Source organism: Anas platyrhynchos, chromosome 4 (genome assembly GCF_047663525.1).
Source record: "Anas platyrhynchos isolate ZD024472 breed Pekin duck chromosome 4, IASCAAS_PekinDuck_T2T, whole genome shotgun sequence".
In the NCBI taxonomy this organism is placed as follows: Eukaryota; Metazoa; Chordata; class Aves; order Anseriformes; family Anatidae; genus Anas; species Anas platyrhynchos.
The window spans coordinates 54310714-54331051 of record NC_092590.1 but is presented as its reverse complement, the minus strand read 5'-3'; the positions used below and the strand labels follow the sequence as shown (position 1 = coordinate 54331051).

The 20338-nt window shown below is 40.2% G+C and overlaps 1 protein-coding gene across 3 annotated transcripts in view; it reads right to left on the bottom strand.

The window, feature by feature from the left end:
- The window catches only part of KCTD8 (potassium channel tetramerization domain containing 8), a 91664-nt gene extending 74771 nt beyond the window's left edge, over positions 1-16893 (bottom strand). The window contains exons 1-2 of one of the 3 annotated variants that reach the window (XM_027457158.3): positions 15916-16871; positions 11996-12371 (exon numbers count right to left, since the gene is read on the bottom strand). In XM_027457158.3, coding sequence (XP_027312959.1) covers positions 12355-12371; positions 15916-16759 — 861 coding nt within the window. In that variant the 5' untranslated portion in view covers positions 16760-16871 and the 3' untranslated portion in view covers positions 11996-12354. Of the gene's footprint in view, positions 1-11995; positions 12372-15915 lie in introns of those variants that run through there. The other 2 variants (XM_072037654.1, XM_021269447.4) reach the window with 2 other exon arrangements.
- Positions 16894-20338: the final 3445 nt, after the last annotated feature.

The following is a 20338-nucleotide window of genomic DNA, read 5'->3' as shown; positions in this document are numbered from 1 at the left end:
GTACAGATATTCCTGATCATCCCCACCACAAGAAAATCCTGCTTTGAATCCAGGTTGAACCAATGTTTCTTAGAGTCCACATAGCTAGTTTCTGCATCTTGATTAAAATCTTTCTGGTCTTCAGTAATGCTGGAGAGATACTGTTAATTTGGAGGAGGGAAAAGAGAAAATGTATTTATGTGCCAGTGAGACTATTTTCCTATCCAATGAGGGGTGAAACGTTATAATCTTAAAAGAGAAATACGTGGATAGTAAATTCTGTATAGAATTTGGGAAGAATTATAAAAAGCAGAATTACTTGAGCATAATCTTCTATAATGGATAATATAATTTTTATTTGATGTAGGATTTAGCACTACATACAATGATTGCTAAAATCAATAATTGTATTTTGATAAAATTTACATATAAATATAAACTGAACTAAATGCAAAGACTTCAAGAAGCTTTCACCCATGATGAAACAAATAGTTCTTAGTTTATGCAAAATCATTTAGGAATTCTTTTGTGCTACAAGTCATACAGTAAAACAAATTATTTCAACACTAAACATTCTAACGATCACAAAGGATCAATGAGATATTTGTTTGACTACTGAAGAATGTATGAAAAAAAATAAAAGGCATACATGATATGGCAATAACATCCTGAAACATACTGGTGCAGCTATCTACTTCTTAGATGTTAATAAAAAAGAAAAAAAGCAAAGTATCTTGCCAAGAATTTAACTCCTGACAATAATTTTATAAGGGAAAATACTTTTCATAAAGTACTTTATTTATATTCCTCCCAAACCACCACAATATGACTCAGAGTACTGAGCCAGGGTATCACATCTAGCTAATGCCTTTTCTTTAAACATTTATAGATAGTTAAATACAGATACAATATAAGATATATAGGTTTAAGGTTATGACACATCAGATTTAAGAAATATTTGGAAATACTGCACTGATAATTTGTTACTGTAGTTTCAATGGTAATATACAAATAAAGGTAGAAGGAGAGTACTGAAAAGAGGTCACAGCACCAACATACACTAAGCTCCTCATTCGCATGATCATGCATAAATGAAAGGCTTTTATCTTTAAAATAAAAAGCAATTATCTGCCCCTCCAGGAAGAAAGGATGACAAACATAAACAGAGTTATGAGATCAATTAAACTCTGGAGATGAGCCTAAAAAGTCCTGAAATGAGGAGGCCAGCCCATGCAAATCACTGAGGGGTTAAACTCCACGGCTTACTGCATCTATGACATAACACCAGCTTAGGCACAGAAAGTATCTACCAAAACCTCATGGCTGCGCTTCCTCAGGAACCCTTCCTTCCCTCTCTGCTATCGTGAACAACTGGTCTATGCGTAGAATTGTCTCATCCTAGACAGAAGTTAGTTCTTTGCTGAGGGAAAGATGAAAATGGAGCTCATAGTTTTGAATGTCTAGCAGTTTCTTCTAGGTATACTACAGCAGATATACTAACTAGCAGGTATACTAACAACAGGAGAAACCCATAATAAATTTCTTCTTTTGTCATAGACTGTACACAATCAAGACTTTTTTCCTTTTCCATTAATTATTTGGATAATTAAAAAAAATAAAAATACACACATTTAAACTCACTATAACTTGTATAAAATGTAACATGACAACATTTTCTTGGTAGCATGTTAGCATTTTATTGAAGATGCACCACAATGGAACATATGGTGGACATGAAGCCTTTACACATCAATAAAAGGGAAAAAGTTCTAATGCATGTTCTTTTTTTCTTCACAATTTGTTAGTTTTTCAAGCTGGTAAATCAGGCATAATGATAAAAAAAAAAAAGACTTTCTAGCCACTAGAATACAAAACCACAAATACAACACTACAAAATCAAAACAGATATTTTCCCCCTGTGAGGTTTCTGACACATCCCTATTAGGCCCTGGATAGCTTTAAAAATCCACTATATCTTAGGCATATCTTAGGAAGAAGGTATGAATTAATGAATCAGTACTTACAGATAGATTAATATAAATCCAGGAGAACCACTGAAAAGTAATTCAGCATGGTTCGTGTTTGCTGTATGATTTGTTTCTTAAGTTTTCCAAGCCACCAAAAAAATTCTGCTCAGCACATTTTCAGTTACTATGTAAATTGACTCAAGCTGTGCTGGGGAAAAATACAGAGGCTGAATAGCTCAAGCAAAAATATGTCACACTAAAGAAACCAAACACCAATCAAAAATATAAAAATGAGGGAAATTCTACAGAAATCCAAGGTGATCTGTCATATTTAAATTTTATAGGAGGTATCTATATCTCAAGAATGGCAATGAAAATGGTTAGAGATTTAAACAGTAGTGATTTAACTTTTTTTTTTTTACATGTTTTTCTTCAAGCAAAATGTGATCAACTACCATAGTAATATCCAACATTAATTTTGTAAAATTTGTATAAGGTACTTTCTTATTTGTGGCTTGTTCAACATTCTACGGTCTTGAATTTAAGGCAGAAAGTCCTGTAAAAAAACATTTTCCTGGAGTATTTGTTTCAGTTCAGACTAGAGGTAAGATACAGAAAAATAAGTAAAATAACTAAGTTCAGGTTTTGAACCTCGTGACATTTGGAGCGATCAGAATTGAATGCTCTCTATAATCTACTTCATTTACCTGCAGCAGTTCCAATACTAAGTTAAAACACCTAGCACAGAATCATAGGGTAATTGAGGTGATCTCTAATCCAACATTCTGCTCAAAACTTAAAGCAAAAGGAAAGGTCTGACATCTATGAGTCCAGACCAGGTTAGCAGAACTTGATCCTGCTGAGTCTTGAAAACCTCCAGGTATGCCCAACATACACAGCATCATGGCACAGCCTATTCAAATGCCTAAATGCAGGAGACTTTTTCCTTCTATCACGGAACTTGTAAGTCTATTAAAAAGCTCTAAAGCTGAGTGTTACACAGCTGCTACAAGTAATATGGAATAGTCTTAATTTACTGATTCATAGTCTAACACCACACACCTTCTTGGACAGCAATTACGGCAACCCATTCTGAACAACCAGTAATTACCCAGTAACTTGCAATAGCTTTGCTATACAACTATTCGATAATACAGTAAATAGCTTTTACCACTATTGCTGTTGTACAGTAGTATCACTGTTATAAACTGATTTAATTGAGCAAAATAATGACTGAGAGGTAAACACTAACAGAAATTTTTAAAAAGTGATTTTGGATAAAAATGTCGATTTCTGTATTGCTAAACCTCTAACATAACCACAGGATAAAGAAGAAGTCAAACAAGTACAGTTTATTGCCAGTCAATGAAGGTAAGAACCACTAAGTCTTCCAAACCAGCAACACAAACTTCAGGTCTTCTATTCCTACTGTTTGACTGGTACTCAAACTGCAGATGGAAATTCTCCCTGAACTTGTCTGAATTTTCTGAAAATACATTCGAGACCATATGCGTTGATTTGGAGCTCAATTTTAGACTCACGCTATTCTCAAATGTGATTAATTATATGGTTCATTAAAAAGGATATCTGTTTTTGCTGGTAGCCTCACTATTGATTAAAAGAAGATAACTGTTTCCAAAAAGATGTATTGAAGATTAAAAAAGTGCATCTTCTCAAACTTCAGAGTATTTTTACTGTTTTCAGAAAATGCAGCTAAGCAACCCCCCAAGCTCCTTTAAACATTTCATGCATCTTAAGTGTGACAACATAGATAGGCTTGCATGCAGTCACTTTGTCAATACTAATTAAAAATCAAGCACTTTTACATAAGTCTAAAAAGCAAGTACTTTTTTTTCCCTAGATGTTTTGTTTCCAGGTTACCTACTGCTTATAACACTTTTTTTTTATTCTCCATATTTTGTACCCAAATGTAAAGAATATTTGGATCAACGTTACTAAATTAAAGATTGCACTTAAGTTTACACCATTTCAGCAGCACCACTGAAAAAGCTCAGATAATGTGCTTTGTCACTGAATAAATATTTTCTAGGTATCTCTTGCCTTCCTGGTGTCTTTGACCAGAAACCCTTGCTTTTCATGTATAATAATAACTCAAGAAGTTATTTCTCATTTACTTTGTGTCATACGAAGTTCATGAAATTACATGGAAGAAGGAGGGGAAAAAAAAAAAAAAAGCCATGAATCACTGCCCTGGGATTTCAAGGCTCTGAAGCAATCTCGTGATGGTGGCCTGCCATGAGTCCTTGGAGGACACAGCTCTTGGCTTCTCTGCTTGTAGTCCCAGAAAGCAGACAGTCGCAAATTCCTTCCACCCACTGCTGCCAGGCCTGGCTTTAAGAACCCAGGCCACAAATGTGGGACTTCTGCACAGGCTAAAATCCTGTATCAGGCCCAGGACCCCCAGCAAGGCCACAGCAAGGACAGGCTCCAGCTCTCCAGAGCCCAGCCCTGGGCCCCAGGCCTACAGCCCTGCTCAGCCCACCTAGCCAAAGACACTGAGAGGCCCCCACATATTTTTGGCAGCATTGACCCACATCCAGCTCGCCCCTAACATGCCACATCCATCAGACCAAACAACTAAAGCCTCTGAATAGACCCAAACATATACTTGCACAGACCATGCAGGCTTTATTCATCACCTGCACAGCAAGAGGATTTAGGAATAAAGCACTGCCAGAGCTCAGCCACCAGGGATGTGATTAGACAGGCAGCATTTACCCTAATCTCTTCTACAGCAAGTGCCTTCTTCTTCCTGTAATTAAATGTGATCACAGATGCAGTTATTTAGGGGCATAATTTCACCAATTTAGACACCAAACTACTTCCATTGCAGGTGGAAAATGCAAGTAGTGAAAGGGTGCGAGTGAAAATGTGAGTGTTGTTATGACTGGAGGCCAGGCTGATGGCTAATGATCATATGAATATATATAATCTTGGCAGGTTATGAGATAAAACAAATTCAATCAGTATTCAAAATGTCACATACTAAATAACCCATAAATGTCTGAAAAGTTTGTATCTTTTATCTTATGGAGTTAGTGTTATTCTAAAGCTTACAGATACTGTTATCTGATTCTCAATTTTTGGAGGGTGGGGGGGGATAATAGCTTAAGGATATACATTTTGTCTGTCTTTGTCTATAACATTTAGAAATGCTATATTCATTTATTATATCCCCAGAGACAAACTGACAGTATGAAAAGATTTCATGTGAAAAAAAAGAAAATGGTCAGAAATTGATGTTTGAGTTATGGCAAAACTGAAACAGGTAGCAGCTATGTGTAGCTTTCTAAGGAATTGCTAACATAGAAAATTAAACTCTACAGGTATTAGTAAAGTAAAAATTGCAAGCAGGATTACAAATTAGTGTTCATAGTTACATTCCTTTCACATTTTTTGTTATTGTTTTAATATGATAAGGCATATGCACATACACAGATACTGACAGTTCCTGCTCTCAAGAACTGGTTCTGAAAATGGATGCTACTGAAAAAGGAAGATGGGGAGGGGGGATAGATGCCAGAAATTTGGAAACAAGAGGACAGATCCAATCTTAAACACCTGCCCTATTCTATCTTGCACCATATACAGCTGAATTGTTTTGATATTTTTTCCGGAAGTCCAAGTAGCTTCAGTAATATTGATCACACTCTTACAAGATTGCATGCAGTTATTTTTAGAAGGATGGAATGAGTGGTATTTTTGTTCCTAAACACTGGAAAGAGACAAAAATAGGTGAAAAGGCAAGAGTAGCCATGCCTCCATTTTGTTTCAGATCAACTAAAAAGATCACAGTAGGCATTAACAACATAAATAGAAACAGCTGTCTACGAACAATACTGAGAAGTTACTGGCTGTAAATGGGTGACTTAAGAAAAAGGGAAAGAAACTGTCTTTATTAAGAAAGACTAGCAGAAAATGTTGTTCAGCTTTAATGTGTAGACAATACAGTGGAGAAGGACAACCCCGATAAATTTTCCAGACTTACTTTATCTGCCTTCTAACACTTTTGTAGTTTGTTTTCATATTATTTAGTATTCATGAATTCCAATGAGAATGAAAGAACCTTGGATTAAAGACCACAAGCATTACAGAATACTTCTACTTACACATAATAGATATTTATCATTACTCTGGAAGTTTTGCTGGTATAGTGGTTTTAGTGGGGATTTGATTAATAGGCAGAAAAAAAACATCTTGTTCTAATAAACTGTTTTTAAGTTATGAAAACATATTGAAAAGAACTATATCATACCTATTTGTATAATGGGTATAGATGTAATTCTGGACCTCTTTAAGATCAGTCATCCTTAAAATATATTCCACTATATACAAATATTGGCACTACCCCTTTTTTTATGATACTTATAAAGGGTCAATAATGCGTATACTTCACAGACTCTCCAAGTTACATTCATGCTCTAACTCAGCTATTACAGAACACAGTTAGGAAGGAATAAGTCAATTTCTCACAGAAATACTGTGAATCTAAACTTTCAAAATCCTTAGCTAAGCCCATGTTTTTTCACTGAAACTAGATATAGTTGGAAAACAAAACCAAACTTGCGTGTCCTGTCAATAAGGCACAATAGTTTAAATACATGGACCAGTGCATACCACTACCAAACTTTCATCTTGATGTGACTTGTATCCAGCCTACTCAGAGCAGGGTAAGAAATTTACATGAAAACTTTAGATCCCCAGTTCTGGAGCAAGTGGTGGAATTGAGGCAATTAGCTAAACAGAAAGATGAAGGAAATATGCAAAGCATGGGGGGAGGAGAGAAAAAGACAAACAGAAAAATAGATGAGCAAGTCTAAGATGAGAAGCAAATATGGAAGTAAGCAGCAAACAGCCAAAGGTGGAAAATGTTTAATGAACATCCTCTGGATATATGTACGTCAAACAGAAAATGAAAATCAGCCCTAGAGACTCTTACACCTCTCCAGGACAGGGGAAAAATTAAAAAATAAATAAATAAATAAATTCTACTTTTACTAAGTGACTTAGTATCCACTGAGCCTACTTACCTGGTGACAAGCTGTATATGAAAAAACCAACTGTAAGTAAATGAAATCAAGACAAGGAAAAGTGAACTGATCTTCCAAATGAAAATTCTTCCTCTCAATAAGTTCGTTTATTCTGGGAAATTGCTTATTTGTGCAAAAGGATAAGAATGCCTTGTGTTTGAGCATTTAAAATCATACTGCACATGTCCACTTTAATTCTTTTGTACCTTAAACTGTGAGCATCAGATAGGATGGACATGGGTATTTCATTAGTAATCTGAATAAAGGAAGGAGCTTGCTAACTCTGCTGGGAAAAAAACTTTGAATCATGAACAATATTGCCAGATTATATACCTCTGAGTATCACTAACCATGTGATACACATACCTATGCATATAGACATGCTTGCATTAGAATTTAGACATAAATTTCTTATTATTTAACAAATATAAAAAGCTTTACAGATATCCAACAAAATATTTACTGGTTAAAAGCCTCTGTAACGATAGCACACTTTAACAACTTCCATGGAATATGCTTACGTAGTTATAAACCTTGAAATAACCTATGAATATCCGTGTTCAAAGATGCATATACACAACAATTTCACTATTAACCTATGTTGCAGAAGTCTGTTTACAACAAAATGTGACAAGAGTCCCTGAGCACCAACTCCTCTCTCTCTGGGAATATTTGTTAATACTACTAAAGAGTAATTCCCAGTAAGGATGAAGAAGAAAAGATACAAAACACATCTGAAGGTTTTAACAAATAAATAAAATATTGCCTGATTTCATTTCTGAATCACATCTTTGTGCTAATGCAAAGAGAATATCTCTATATATTATGTACAGTAAGACTAAATGCATGCTAAGTGAAAACCTGGAATATTTAATTTCATTAATAAAAAATAATGACAGTGTTGATTTCTTTTTAGTTCTTCATCCCTCTCTTTTTCCCCCAAAGGAAACATGCAGCATATCTACTTCTATGCATTAGTTACTCTTGCTGTATGTACTTGCACTTTGGATTGAGTTGTTTGTCTCTGGATTTATTCAGTGTTGTAAAAGTGTTGTAGAAGCCCCTTCAAAAGGAATTTCTATTACTTTTTTATTCTATAATCCATTCTGGTTTTCCTTATTCACTAAGTGCATATCATTGAAACAGAAAAGAGGTCGGGCACAGCGTACAGGAGCACTACAAAGCAAACCTGACAAGCACACACAGCCCAGAGGCAGCAGAAGCTGCCTGGAGGCAGTGGCAGTCCCCTGAGGCAGTGGCTCCTGTCTCTTCACCTCCTTTACTCAGAGCCCCTGCAATAGAGTTCAGGAATATGAGAACAATGAGAAAGGGAACAACTGAATTTTGACCAGGCGAAATGATGATGATGAATGAATCACTGTATTAGCCAGAGCTGAACAGTCCTCCCACTGCTTATGGCCTGGCTGGCACCCATAGGGTAAAGAATGGATAAACACATTGCTTACAACCTTGGAAAGACAGTACCAAGACAGAAGTCATACCATAAATATGAAATAATATTTGCTTAAACATTTTCAAACCGTTGTATTCATCACTAAAAACATGAAACATTTATCGACACCACTGTGTTACATGTGTGGTGAAGTCCTGAGAAGATTTAGATGTGATTACATAAATGGAGTGACACCTTGCAGCTAGATGCACCCTTTCATTTAAATGTCTTCTGAAACTAAACTGTTAAAATGTAACAAACATAAGTTTTGGTATCATGTTCTGATAAAATGCAACCAAAATTGAATGGTTGCATTCAATTCTTTTACAAGTACCATGAAAATTATAAATCCTCCTTGCTTGCCTCCTGCCAGGATTTTGTGTACTAGGAACAATTATGACACTAAGTAATTACTCACGTAGTTTTAATTTCACTTTGATGTGAAAGACTAGTGCAATACAATTTGGTGCTTCAGTTCCAGTGAAGGTCTATCTTGCAGCTGTGAATGGGGCTGGAGTGTGAGCTTCACATGCTGTTTATGACTAATCCCATTTAGATTAAAAAAAATAAAAAACCACTGAACAATCCTTAATGTGTATGAGGCAAAAGCTAAATATGCAAAGGTCATTACTGATTTAAAAATAAAAGAATAGAAATAATACAAAATATTTAAAGAGATGTACTTAAACTCTACTGAGAATGATAATTTCATTTCAGACCTAGCACTTTTTTCTCCTAACATTTAGTTAATATATGAACTTTAATTAGAATATAAATTACCCCTTCTCAAAGAGAACATGGAGTTTTATCAAGCTAGAGTGAACAACCTCCCCAGGAAATCCATCATGAAGCGTTTGATTTGCTAAAGAAAAATGAAGTTTTGCCAGGTAATTTTTTAAAGGATTTTCCATTGGGCTTGTGGCTCAATTTAAGAGCCATGATTTGAGAGTGCCATTACTATTCCTGCCACTTTAAGTAAGAAAAGTCTAGCGATGAGAAATTAAATAAAGTCATCCTCAAATACAAAAATATCAATATCTGCTTGCCAAGTAAAGATGTTATCTGGTATCGTGACTCCAGCTTTCCTCAACAATTATATCAAGTCAAACAACCCCCAACCAAATAATCAGCCCATAGTGTAGAAAAGCTCTGTAAATGTGACCTTGGACAACTTACATGACTCTGGCAGTAGAGTAATCCAAAAGCGGAGATAGAAAATGGAGGGCATGTTATTCACATCTCCTACAGTGACACCAAGAAAGTGCCTAGCTGCTGAGAGAACACAGAGCAGTGCTGGTTGGGAGCTGTACCAGGCACCATGCTGGTCCTGGCCACCCCACAGAAGTGAAATGGATGTATACCACCCTCCATACTTTCCTTCTTTGTCCTAGATACCTTCCTCAACAAAAACCTCACCCTTAAACTGATAACACACCAAAATGTGACTGATTATTTCTGGATGGTTTGTTCAGGTCATGCTGATGTTCAGCTGGGCCACAAAGAGTGCCCTTCTTAGGCTTAGGTTAGTAGAAACCACTTCAGTCTTTCCTCACACCCATAACATTTTATCTTTAAGAGTTGGCTGACAGGCTTTTCATTTATGGGAAAATATGTTTAAATGCAGAACTGTGGCAGAAAGAGGATAACGTGAGTATTGTTGAGCTCCCTCTTTGTGCAGCGCTCAGTGAATTTTTGCACACCACACAAATTCTCATCACAGCATAATGAATTCTGTATTTGCTGCAAAGGAGAAAAGCAGCAGTGAAATTACCAGCCATATCACACTGTGAAAGCAAATATGCTTCAAAATATATTTTATTAGCAGTAATGTTTTAATTTTAAATCATGATGTTGGAACAGTATACTGTGAAGAACTTTTGCACACAAATTCTGCACTTGAACAGTAGATAACTAGAAATTCATGTTGACAATAAAGGAAAAAAATAAGATATGATTTGCTCATTCCACTGTCAGAATGTAAACATTTCCCTGCAACCACTGTCATAAATCCTTGAAAATGCATGAAGTGATCTGACACCAAGAAGTAGTTTTCCTGCAAAATATTAGGGAACCAGTAAAGTCAGCTTCTCCAACATTGTAACTTCATTCCCAAGCAATGCATAAGAAGTGTGAGTCTGGAATAGTTATCAAAAAAAGTATATTTCCATTTCTGAATACCAGAAATAACAGCTGCTTGTATCAATGAATCTGTTACTCATCCAGTAATGATCCTAGTATGTAATACCAGGATAGATGTTTCCTCTGATAATCTCCAATTTTACTTTTAAAATACTGTGCAACAGTCCCAATCCCCAGCTCCAAACATTAAAGTGGTTATACAGTACTTAGACATTTAACTTTATTTTAATAAGAGCAGAATGTGGATGTAATGATTCAAGTTCAATCATAAATCATTGTATTGAGTCTTGCATACTTCTACTCGAATTTAAGAAAATCAAAAGGTTCCCAGTATCATTTTTAGAGCAGTGTCTTCACACACTAGCTGTAGAGAAATTCTGGTTTTCATTATTTATTGAAAAGAAGAATTTGTTCTAATTCCTTTTTAATTTCGCATCTTTAAAAAAAAAAATCAGTCCCTGAAATTGAGTCTGTAGATTGAAATGACGACTGAAATTAGAACACCAATTTCAGTAGTCTAGATTATTTCACTATGTCAAGTGATGGCATAAGGAAAATATTCTCATAATAGTAATTTACGACTGTATGCTTTGATTCATCCTTTTATGTTCAGTGACGTGCATTTTGGAAGATGAAAAGACAAAGCATATACTATTACGCTTATATTTTTAAACAATATTCGAGTTAACTGGACTAATAAACAGAACATGAAGTTTTATGTCAATTTGCCAAAGTCACAACTTACAGAATCACTCTTAAGTTTTAAAGAGCTTCACACAATAGTGACCAACATTTCTAGATTCTTATACTGTCAGAAATCTAAAGCTTTCCTACATCACACCTGTGATGCAGGGAGACATGATGGATTAAATCCACCAACAATACCCCTCAAATCTTTGAGACTCCAATTCAGGCTCAGAAAAAAATAGCCCACCTTAACATTCCATGGAGAAGCAATATCCTTATTTTACTTTTGGTTTAGTCTCCTTTCTCTTCTAAGCCTAGTAATTTCTAGGTATACATCCCATACATATAAAGGGAAGTTGAAAAGAGTATCCCAAGACACTCCATGTAGCAAAGACACTACCAAATAGTGATGGATGAAGAGCAGCTTGGCATTGCCACAGAAACCACCCACAGAACGGATCTCCTTACATTGTTCCTTCAGAGCAGTTTAGGGTTACCTGCCAACACACAGCTAGGATACCCTAGCTATCCCAGTGGGATGATGAACTGGATTTGGCATTTACAGAACAATTAACATCTCAATCTATTTCACCTACGTTTTTTCACCATGTTTCAATTATCACCTTCTGTTTTCTTCTCCTCTGTATTACAAAGATCCAAACAATGAGGTGTTAGTATGGTATTTTGTTTACTTGTTTGTTTTTGGGGTGAGTGTTGTGTTTTGTTTTTTTTTTTTTAATTGCTTCCAACAGATTATTCCCCTACTGATTATGAAATTATTAACACTTGTTTATGACAATTTCCACAGAAAACAGTGTAATCTCTGCATACTGTGACCAAGCAGAAAATAAGTGCCATAAATTCACACAAGTGTCACCCGTTACGAATAAAAATAGGCAAGGAAAAAAAATGTCACGTGAAACAGGGATACTGAAACAGAATACAACATTTTTTTCATGAAATATTATTGTCTTCTTACAGTATGCATGTCAATTCAGAGTGGATAGCTTCCAGCTGAGCATGATGCTCTCAACACCCATAAGTCAGATTGTGTAGCAGATGTTAAATGTAAAATCCATTAAGACCAATTAGATTCTACAGAAGAGAAAAAAAATATATAGTAATAGCATGCACTGGCAATTCTACATTACACAATAGCACCAAGAGATACAGTGAACCACAAAAGAAAAGCTTAAAAATGTAAATTACACAAAATCCTTACAAAGAGACCTACTAACAGAGGGTTTGCTAAGTTGTCTGCGGCCATGTGAAGTAAAGTCTCCTTGCTTCTGGTCTCCCATCTCCACCTACATGGAACTTTTGTGAGGACTATTAACAGGTAATTAACTAAACAGTGGTCCACATGGTGGCCTGAAACTAATGCAGCAAAAGAGCTTGAGCCTCTTTCCCAAACTGCAGACATGTTTCACACCATATTAACAGAACCAAATCACTCTCTCATGGGCTCAGGTCTGTAAGCTTTAATAGCCCTAGTTAGTCTTCAGGTTCTGAGCAAGTATAGCTCAGAGCTGAGCTATTGGGGGAGAAAAAAAAATGAAAAGTGATGCACAATTTTTTTGAAAGGAGAGCCCTTTCAATACCACATTAAAAGCTACCAATTTTATCGGCCATTAGGAGAGAGAGTTTGTAATAGATACATGGAACAGATCTGTTGAGCACTTTCCAGAAATGAGCCATCAATATGTAGTAATTGTGGAGACAAATGAAGCAGTCCCTGCATAGGTGATAGTTTGCACACCACTGGAGGCAAATAATATATATATATATATATATATATATATTTTTTTTAAAGAATTATGCATGCAAAGAAAGCATGTCTCTCTATCTGTCAGGACATGTTACCAAAGTCTGAAGGATCATCTCAAACAACCCCTGGTTCTTGAGTCAGAGTTGATTCAACTAATCCATCCATTGACACTAAGTAATCTAAAAAATAACTAATTTATGTTTAGTACCCAAAGTGAATTTCATCTGTCACAACATTTCAAAAAGTGGAATTTATTTTCTTAAAAAGTGAGACTGTTTTTTCAATTCGAAATACAGAAGATAGAGATATACTAGAAACAGACCTGAAATCCATTTCCCCAAGCAGAGACTAAAGGCCACCTTTGGCCTTCAAATGTTCCTTAGTAGCTTGGGAAGAAACTCATTCAGCTTGTCCTGATCTAAGGCAATGGCTACAATGTGTATATCCTCATGTATTTTTCCACACCTTCAGAATTGTCCACAAGTCCTCAGGAGAAACAGTTGGAGAGAAAACTGTGTGGCTGCTATAGAATTACAAACCAACAACTAATATAGCTGCTGGTAGCAGGTGCTCATGATGTGTACAAAGCTGTGTTTATGTGAGCAAATAAACAAATATGGTCCTGGCAAATGGTCTTGGAGAGACCACAGCCAGTAACTTTGATCAGTCTTCTCCCCCCTGGTATATAGCAGCAGGACAGGCTTTCAAGGTTTGCTGTCCCTTCAGTGGGTTCTTATGCAGGAGACAGAAACTACAGAAAGCACCCAATCCATCCAGAGCCCTCCATTATAAAGCATTGTTTTATCAGAGATCTCCATCAACTGGACATTTAAGTCAGTTAAAAAGAAAAATAATCCCTAAGGCATTACTTCAGACATCATGCTCTGCCTGTTTCTCTTCTTATTTGGATTTTTTTTTCTTTGTTTATTTTTTAAAGTTATCTCAGCATTGCTACATTTTGGAAGAGTCTATCATACAATCATACAGAAATTTATAAAATTACACTAAGCAGAGGTCGCCAAACTAAGCTACGAAAAATAAAACCTATTCCCCTTCTTTTAAGCCTACTTTAGCTCAGCCATTGTTTGCAACCAAGAGTAGGGGAAAAATAATAATATTAGGCAAAAACTGAAGTTTTCAATTATCAAATTAAGTAATTAACTACCTGTTTTACTTGTTATAACACGGTAAACTGGAAGCCAAAAAAAAATTAAAAAAGAAATTGTGGTGTACGACATCTAATTCATCCCTGGCATGATTCCACATAAATCAGTGGCATTACACTGGGGATTAATTTGGAATGCTGATCTGAATTAGAGCACTGTTCTATACAGCAACCTCATCATAACACACACACAAAAGAATCCAAAACATTGTAAGCATCACAAATGCACACAAATAATTAGGCACCTAAAAAATCTATGTCTGAGCAAACAGAACAGGCTATTTCATAGTCTTGATAACAACAGTAAGGAATTTCTACTATTTTGAAAATTAGGTCCCTCTTTTTCAGAAAGGAAAATTAATTAACACATATTTTACATGATTAAGTCCACACAGAAGAAAGTAAAGCCCCTCTGACAACTCAGTTTTTACATCTCCTAATCAGATATGACCAGCTTGATGGGTTACATAACGAATCTTCAAAAGCTGTTTTAATAATAGTTTTGAAGACTGAAGAACTTAAGTTTGTTCACCAAAGGGTGGTCACCACCTATATAACATAGAACTATTGAATGAATTTCTCTTCTGAAAAGAAAGCCATTCACATCTCCCTCCTCTACTAAATCCTGTGCCCAAGTCTGGTTTTGCACACAGAACAGGTTGCTTCTGTTTAGCCCCACTCCTGGTGAGGTTTGGGGTTGTGTATCCCACCCAGGGGCAGAGAGATGCTCAACAAAAGCTCTCCTCCTGCCCTCAGACAGCAGGAGACCACACAAAGGTAGAAGGAACAAGACGGGATGGAGAACAGCAGGGCTCCCCAAACACACCAGTAAGGTTTAAGGCTAACCTCTGCCTTTCAGAGACAAATCTCTGCCAAGGGCTGGTGTTTTCCATCCAGCTGCTGTTTCAGCGGTCCAAACCCCTGCCCTACAGAGGGCTGAGTACTTTGCAAGACAGAAACACAGCATTCTCCATCGCTTGATTCCCCTATTTGCGAGTGACCCACAACCTTTAAGGCTAAGCAGAGCCAACAAGCAGAGTTACTTAAGAGCTGTGTACACACCAGAGAGCTTTTGTGTATGCATTTGGGCTTTTTCCTCCCTTTGAGCCAGGCTCCTTGTTCCCCAGGACATGGCTCTGCCCTCGCTGCCCTCACCGGGAGCGCACCGCTGCCAGCAGCGTGCTTACTCCGCAGCTAACGAGAGCTGAAGGCGATGTTGTAATGAAATATTAAAAACCCTTCCTCTCTCCCAGCTCCAGCGGCGCAGTCCCCACACCATGGAGCGGCACAGCCAGCACTGGGACCCGCCGCGATGCCCTCGGGGGAGACCCCGGCACAGGGCAAGGGGGCTGGTCCTCCCCGGGGTGCATTTACTTCCTACTAAAAGGTGCAAACAGCCCCGATTTCTCCAACCGGGTCTTGGGGGAGGGGGGGGGGGGGGAGGAACTGCTCCCGTCGGCACTCCAGAGACATCAGGTATCCCCGGGCTCCCCCCCTACACAAAGTACCGTGGCAGTGACAATGCTTAAAGAGGGGTCGCAACCCCCTTTTTCCCCCACCTGCACGTTGCTGCGGGACAACAAGGTGTTTTTAAGGGTATCTTTAAGGGGTTGGGGGCAACAAGGTGCTTTTGTTTTTTATTCAGGGTAGCGGGGAGGCAGATTTAAGCAGACACCGCTGCGCACCCCCCCGGGGGCAGCACTTACTGAAGAAGATGTACTCGGTGTAGCTGCTCCAGATCTTGTCGTCCCTGTACTGGTTGATGAAGGCGGCGGTGCCGGTGGAGTTGCAAGCCACCATGTGGAAGCCCGCCTCGGAGAGCCGGTCGAAGGCTTGCTCCAGGTAGGTGAACTTGAGGTAGAAGCGGGAGGTGTACTTCTCGGGGGGGCGGTCGGGGTCGCGGCTCTCGTTCAGGGTCTCGCCGAAGACCTCCTTGGCCAGGGCGATCCTGCCGCACACCATGATGCGGGCGACGCGGCGGAACTTGGCGTCCGCCTGGTTGTCCCGCACCGTGGTGTAGGAGCCGCGGTAGCCCACGGTGAGGAAGCCCGAGCGCTTGTCCAGCGCCGCCCGCTGCAGCCGGTCGCTGCTGCCCTGCGAGTTGCTGTCCTCCAGGTCGCTCTGGCAGCCCTCGTCGTTGAGCGAGCTCTGCTTGGTGACCTTGGGCGACAGCAGCTTCACCAGGTCGCCCAGCTGGAAGTACTCGGCCTCCCGCAGGAGCCGCTCCTTCTCGGGGAAGTGCTCGGGCAGCGCCAGCTGCTTGTCCCGCAAGTAATCCAGCACGTACCTGAAGAGGAAGCCGTCGCGGTCGATGAAGAAGCGCGCCCGGCTGTCCCTGGGCAGCTGCCGGGCCGCCGCCGGGCCGCCCCGGCAGGGCGAGAACATGGTGGCTAGCGTGCTGTCCGGGACACTGAGCAGCGTGGAGTGCCTCGTCACGTACACCTGGCCCCCCACGTTCAGCTCCACCACCTCGGGGAACGGCGAGCCCGACGGCCCCGACACCATGTCGCTGATGGGCAGGATGCTGCCGCCCGCCTCCTTCAAAGCCATGGCTGCGAGCGGGCGGGCGGGCGGCCGCGAAGGAGGGTCTCCCTCCTAAAAAAGGCGGCCTCCCTCCTTCCCTCCCTGCCTGCCTCCCTCCCTCCACCCACCCCACCCCTCCTCCTTCCCCGCCGCGCCCGGAAGCGCCTGGACGGAGCCGCCGCTCTCCAGCTCCGCCGCGGGGCGCGGCGCCGGCCCTCACCTGCCCCGCGGCGCCCCCTCGCTGCCCCGCCGCCGGGACGGCCCTGCCCGGCCCCCCCCTGCCCGGCCCCGCCCGGTGCGGCCCCGCCCGGCGGCGGGGGGCTCGCAGCAGCCCTGTCCCCGCGGCCGAGCAGCCCCCGCAGCCGGCTGGCACTTGGCGAAGCGCTGCCAAGCACGGCCCAGGGGAGAGCCAAGCCCCTAGCCCGGCTCCTCCCCTTCGCCTCGGCTGCTGGGTGGCTTTTTTGGTTCGCTTCGGATTATTTTTATTTATTTATTTGTTCCTCCCGCTTAAAAACCTCTCAACCTCTCCCCCAGATCCTTCTGTCTCTCCCATACGCTGCCGCGCCGCTCGGCGCTTGCAGAGTTTCACAGCCAGAATGACGGTGGTCCGTCCAAAAGTAGCATCCAGCAGGGTGCATATGACAACATATTTCAGCGTATAATCAGCACGCCTTCACCGCGAGGGAAGGGGAGGAATTTAATTGAGGGCATCAAAGAAACGGGTATTCAGCCGTGCCAGTGGTACGGCTCTGACAGGCCGTGTTGGCACGCAAACGCTGCATGCATCGTGCTGCTGCTTCGCTGGGGCACGGCGTGCTGGGGTCTTGATTTTCAGAGCACTGTGGTAGAAGCTCAACATACTCTCTTGCTTCACAACAGAATTGGGGTGATTCAAAGCAGAAAAGAAACTCAGCTGCCACCAGGATCCAGATGCCAAACGCAGATTTTGTCTTGGAACACATCACCATCTGGATTGTTGGCTGTGTAACAACTACATTTGTACTCTATCTAAAGAGTGGGTTTTTTAATTTTTATTTATTTGTTCTTAGCTGGAGCCACAGCTCACCTGCATCCAGATTTCTGATGCATGTACTTTCAGTCTGTGCTGCTGGAACGCACTAGAGTGCAGACTTGTGCCCATGTATTGGAAGAGAGACGTGTGATTGCTCTTGCCAGTAGAAACTAAGGCCTAAAACAGACAGGATTTCTCAAACTACTAGTGTCAGACTCTGTTTTGCTGGGTACTTCATGGCAACACTAATTTTTTATGATTCCTTAAAAGTTAAGAATTCAAGCTTTAATTATGCCATATAGACGCAGAAGCCCAGTTCATTCATAAGTTAAATAATGGTCACACTTCAGTCTTCAGAACACATCCATTCACGGGTACAGTTGCAGTCTCTCACCTACTCACTAGAAGGTGCTGGTGAAGAAGAAGTTTCCTTCAGCAGTCACCAGAAGCTCACTCATGTTCCTCAACCTATTTAGAGAGAACTTCTTTTAATGCACTAGCACAGATATCTCTCCAGCACTTCATCCCACCTGCCTTAGGTACGTCTTTCGACGTGGGATGAATCAGTCTACGGTGCTACCATCTCCCTCCATTTGCTGTCAACAAATGCTACGTCTAATGTTTAGAGAGCATTCCCAACTTTCACATGGTTAATGTTAGGGGAGGTGCATCTCACCTATCCGTTGGGTGGGGAATGTTGGAAAGACTGCGAGAAGACTTCAAGAAAACTAGGTTATGCTATGCTTCAAACTTAAAAATTACTTGGGTCTGAAAGAGATTGTTATAAAGAATAAATGTACAGAAAAGATACCATTAGTGCCTCTTCTTGACCACACACCAAAACTGATGAATAGTTTTGAAAACAGGGATGACTGTAAAAAATTAAGTCACAATTAAGCTTTCTCTTTGGTTATTTGTTTGAAATGCTCTTGAAGGTCAGAAAAAAAATATTCAAACTGCTAGACAAGAAGAAAGTAGAGCATTATTGTTTATTGACCATTTTGTCACATATGGCTGAGGGCACTGGGCCTGTTCAGCCTGGAGAAGAGGAGGCTGAGGGGAGACCTCATCGCAGTCTACAACTTCCTCGTAAGGGGGTGTCGAGAGGCAGGAGACCTTTTCTCCATTAACGCCAGCGACAGGACCCGCGGGAATGGAGTTAAGCTGAGGCAGGGGAAGTTTAGGCTGGACATCAGGAAGGGGTTCTTCACAGAGAGAGTGGTTGCACACTGGAACAGGCTCCCCAGGGAAGTGGTCACTGCACCGAGCCTGACTGAATTTAAGAAGAGATTGGACTGTGCACTTAGTCACATGGTCTGAACTTGGGTAGACCTGTGCGCTGTCAAGAGTTGGACTTGATGATCCTTAAGGGTCCCTTCCAACTCAGGATATTCTATGATTCTATGATTCTATGATATTTCTTTAGGTACAAATCCTTAAGGCATGAGAGAAGACAGTTTCCTTGTCTTATTCTTGCCTGCAGGGTTTCTCCTTGAGAATTCAGTTGAAATGTTTCTGCTGATTTCTAAGAGGACAGATTTCATACCTGCCCTCTTATGTGTAGTATGGAATAATAATTTGTCCGTGTCTAAGACAACTTGTGTCAGAGCACTGCATGACTGTGATGTTGCAGCATTACACCAATGAATGGCACTGAGCTGCTACCATACCCAGTACAGTGCCATTAGCAAGGAAACAAACGCTTGTCTTTCTGATCTCCAGAAACACATGGCTACAGCACAACTGTGTTAAACTTTCTCTCTACTGACTTGTGTTTGTAAGTACGTAATCTAAGGATATGCAACTTGACAAATGTTAGAGTGAGATCATTTACCATGTAGGATTGCCCAAGTTTGGCAGGTTGCATACAAGTCATGCATAAAACAAATGTTAACATATTACTCGGGGAAAGTAGAAATTTCTTCTCAAGATTATTGGGGGAGCGGGGGCAGGGAAGGAAAAATGAGTCCTTCATTTTTTCCAAGCTTAACAGCCATTGTCTGAAGCACTGGAAAAATCACCATACTGAATTCTTGCTGTCACTTCTGCATTAAACTCCTGTATGCTGCCAATTATTTGGTCAGCTTATGGTTTCCTCTGTGAATAAGTACATTCTGTGCTCAAAAATGCATATGTCTGGGTCAATGACCAAACCTCATATAAATTTCAAAGATAATTTTTCACGAGAATGGGGCAGAGAGAACATATTTGTTCTCTATAGGATAAGAAGCCTCTTCTTCCTTACATAGTATGTCCCAACAATGTCCTGCAATGCCATGTGGGTGAAGCCTGAGCCCATTTCAACAGAAACAAGTAAACGTGCAAGTACATAAGTAAATTTCCTTATGCTTCAAATGGGTGGTGGTTTTGATTCCTAAAGCAGAGGGGGAAAAAAAGATGCAGGTGAAATCAAGAAAGTGATTTTGGGGAGCATTTTAAGATAGGGCAGAAGACCTCATATAGGCAAGAATTTCTCTTTGAGATTCACCAGCCCTGACCTTAGGTAGGCACACTGGTGCAAGCAACAGACAGCAACAACAGCCCCTGGAAAAGCAGTCAGCCTGGACAGACACAGGCAGACCATATTCCTCAGA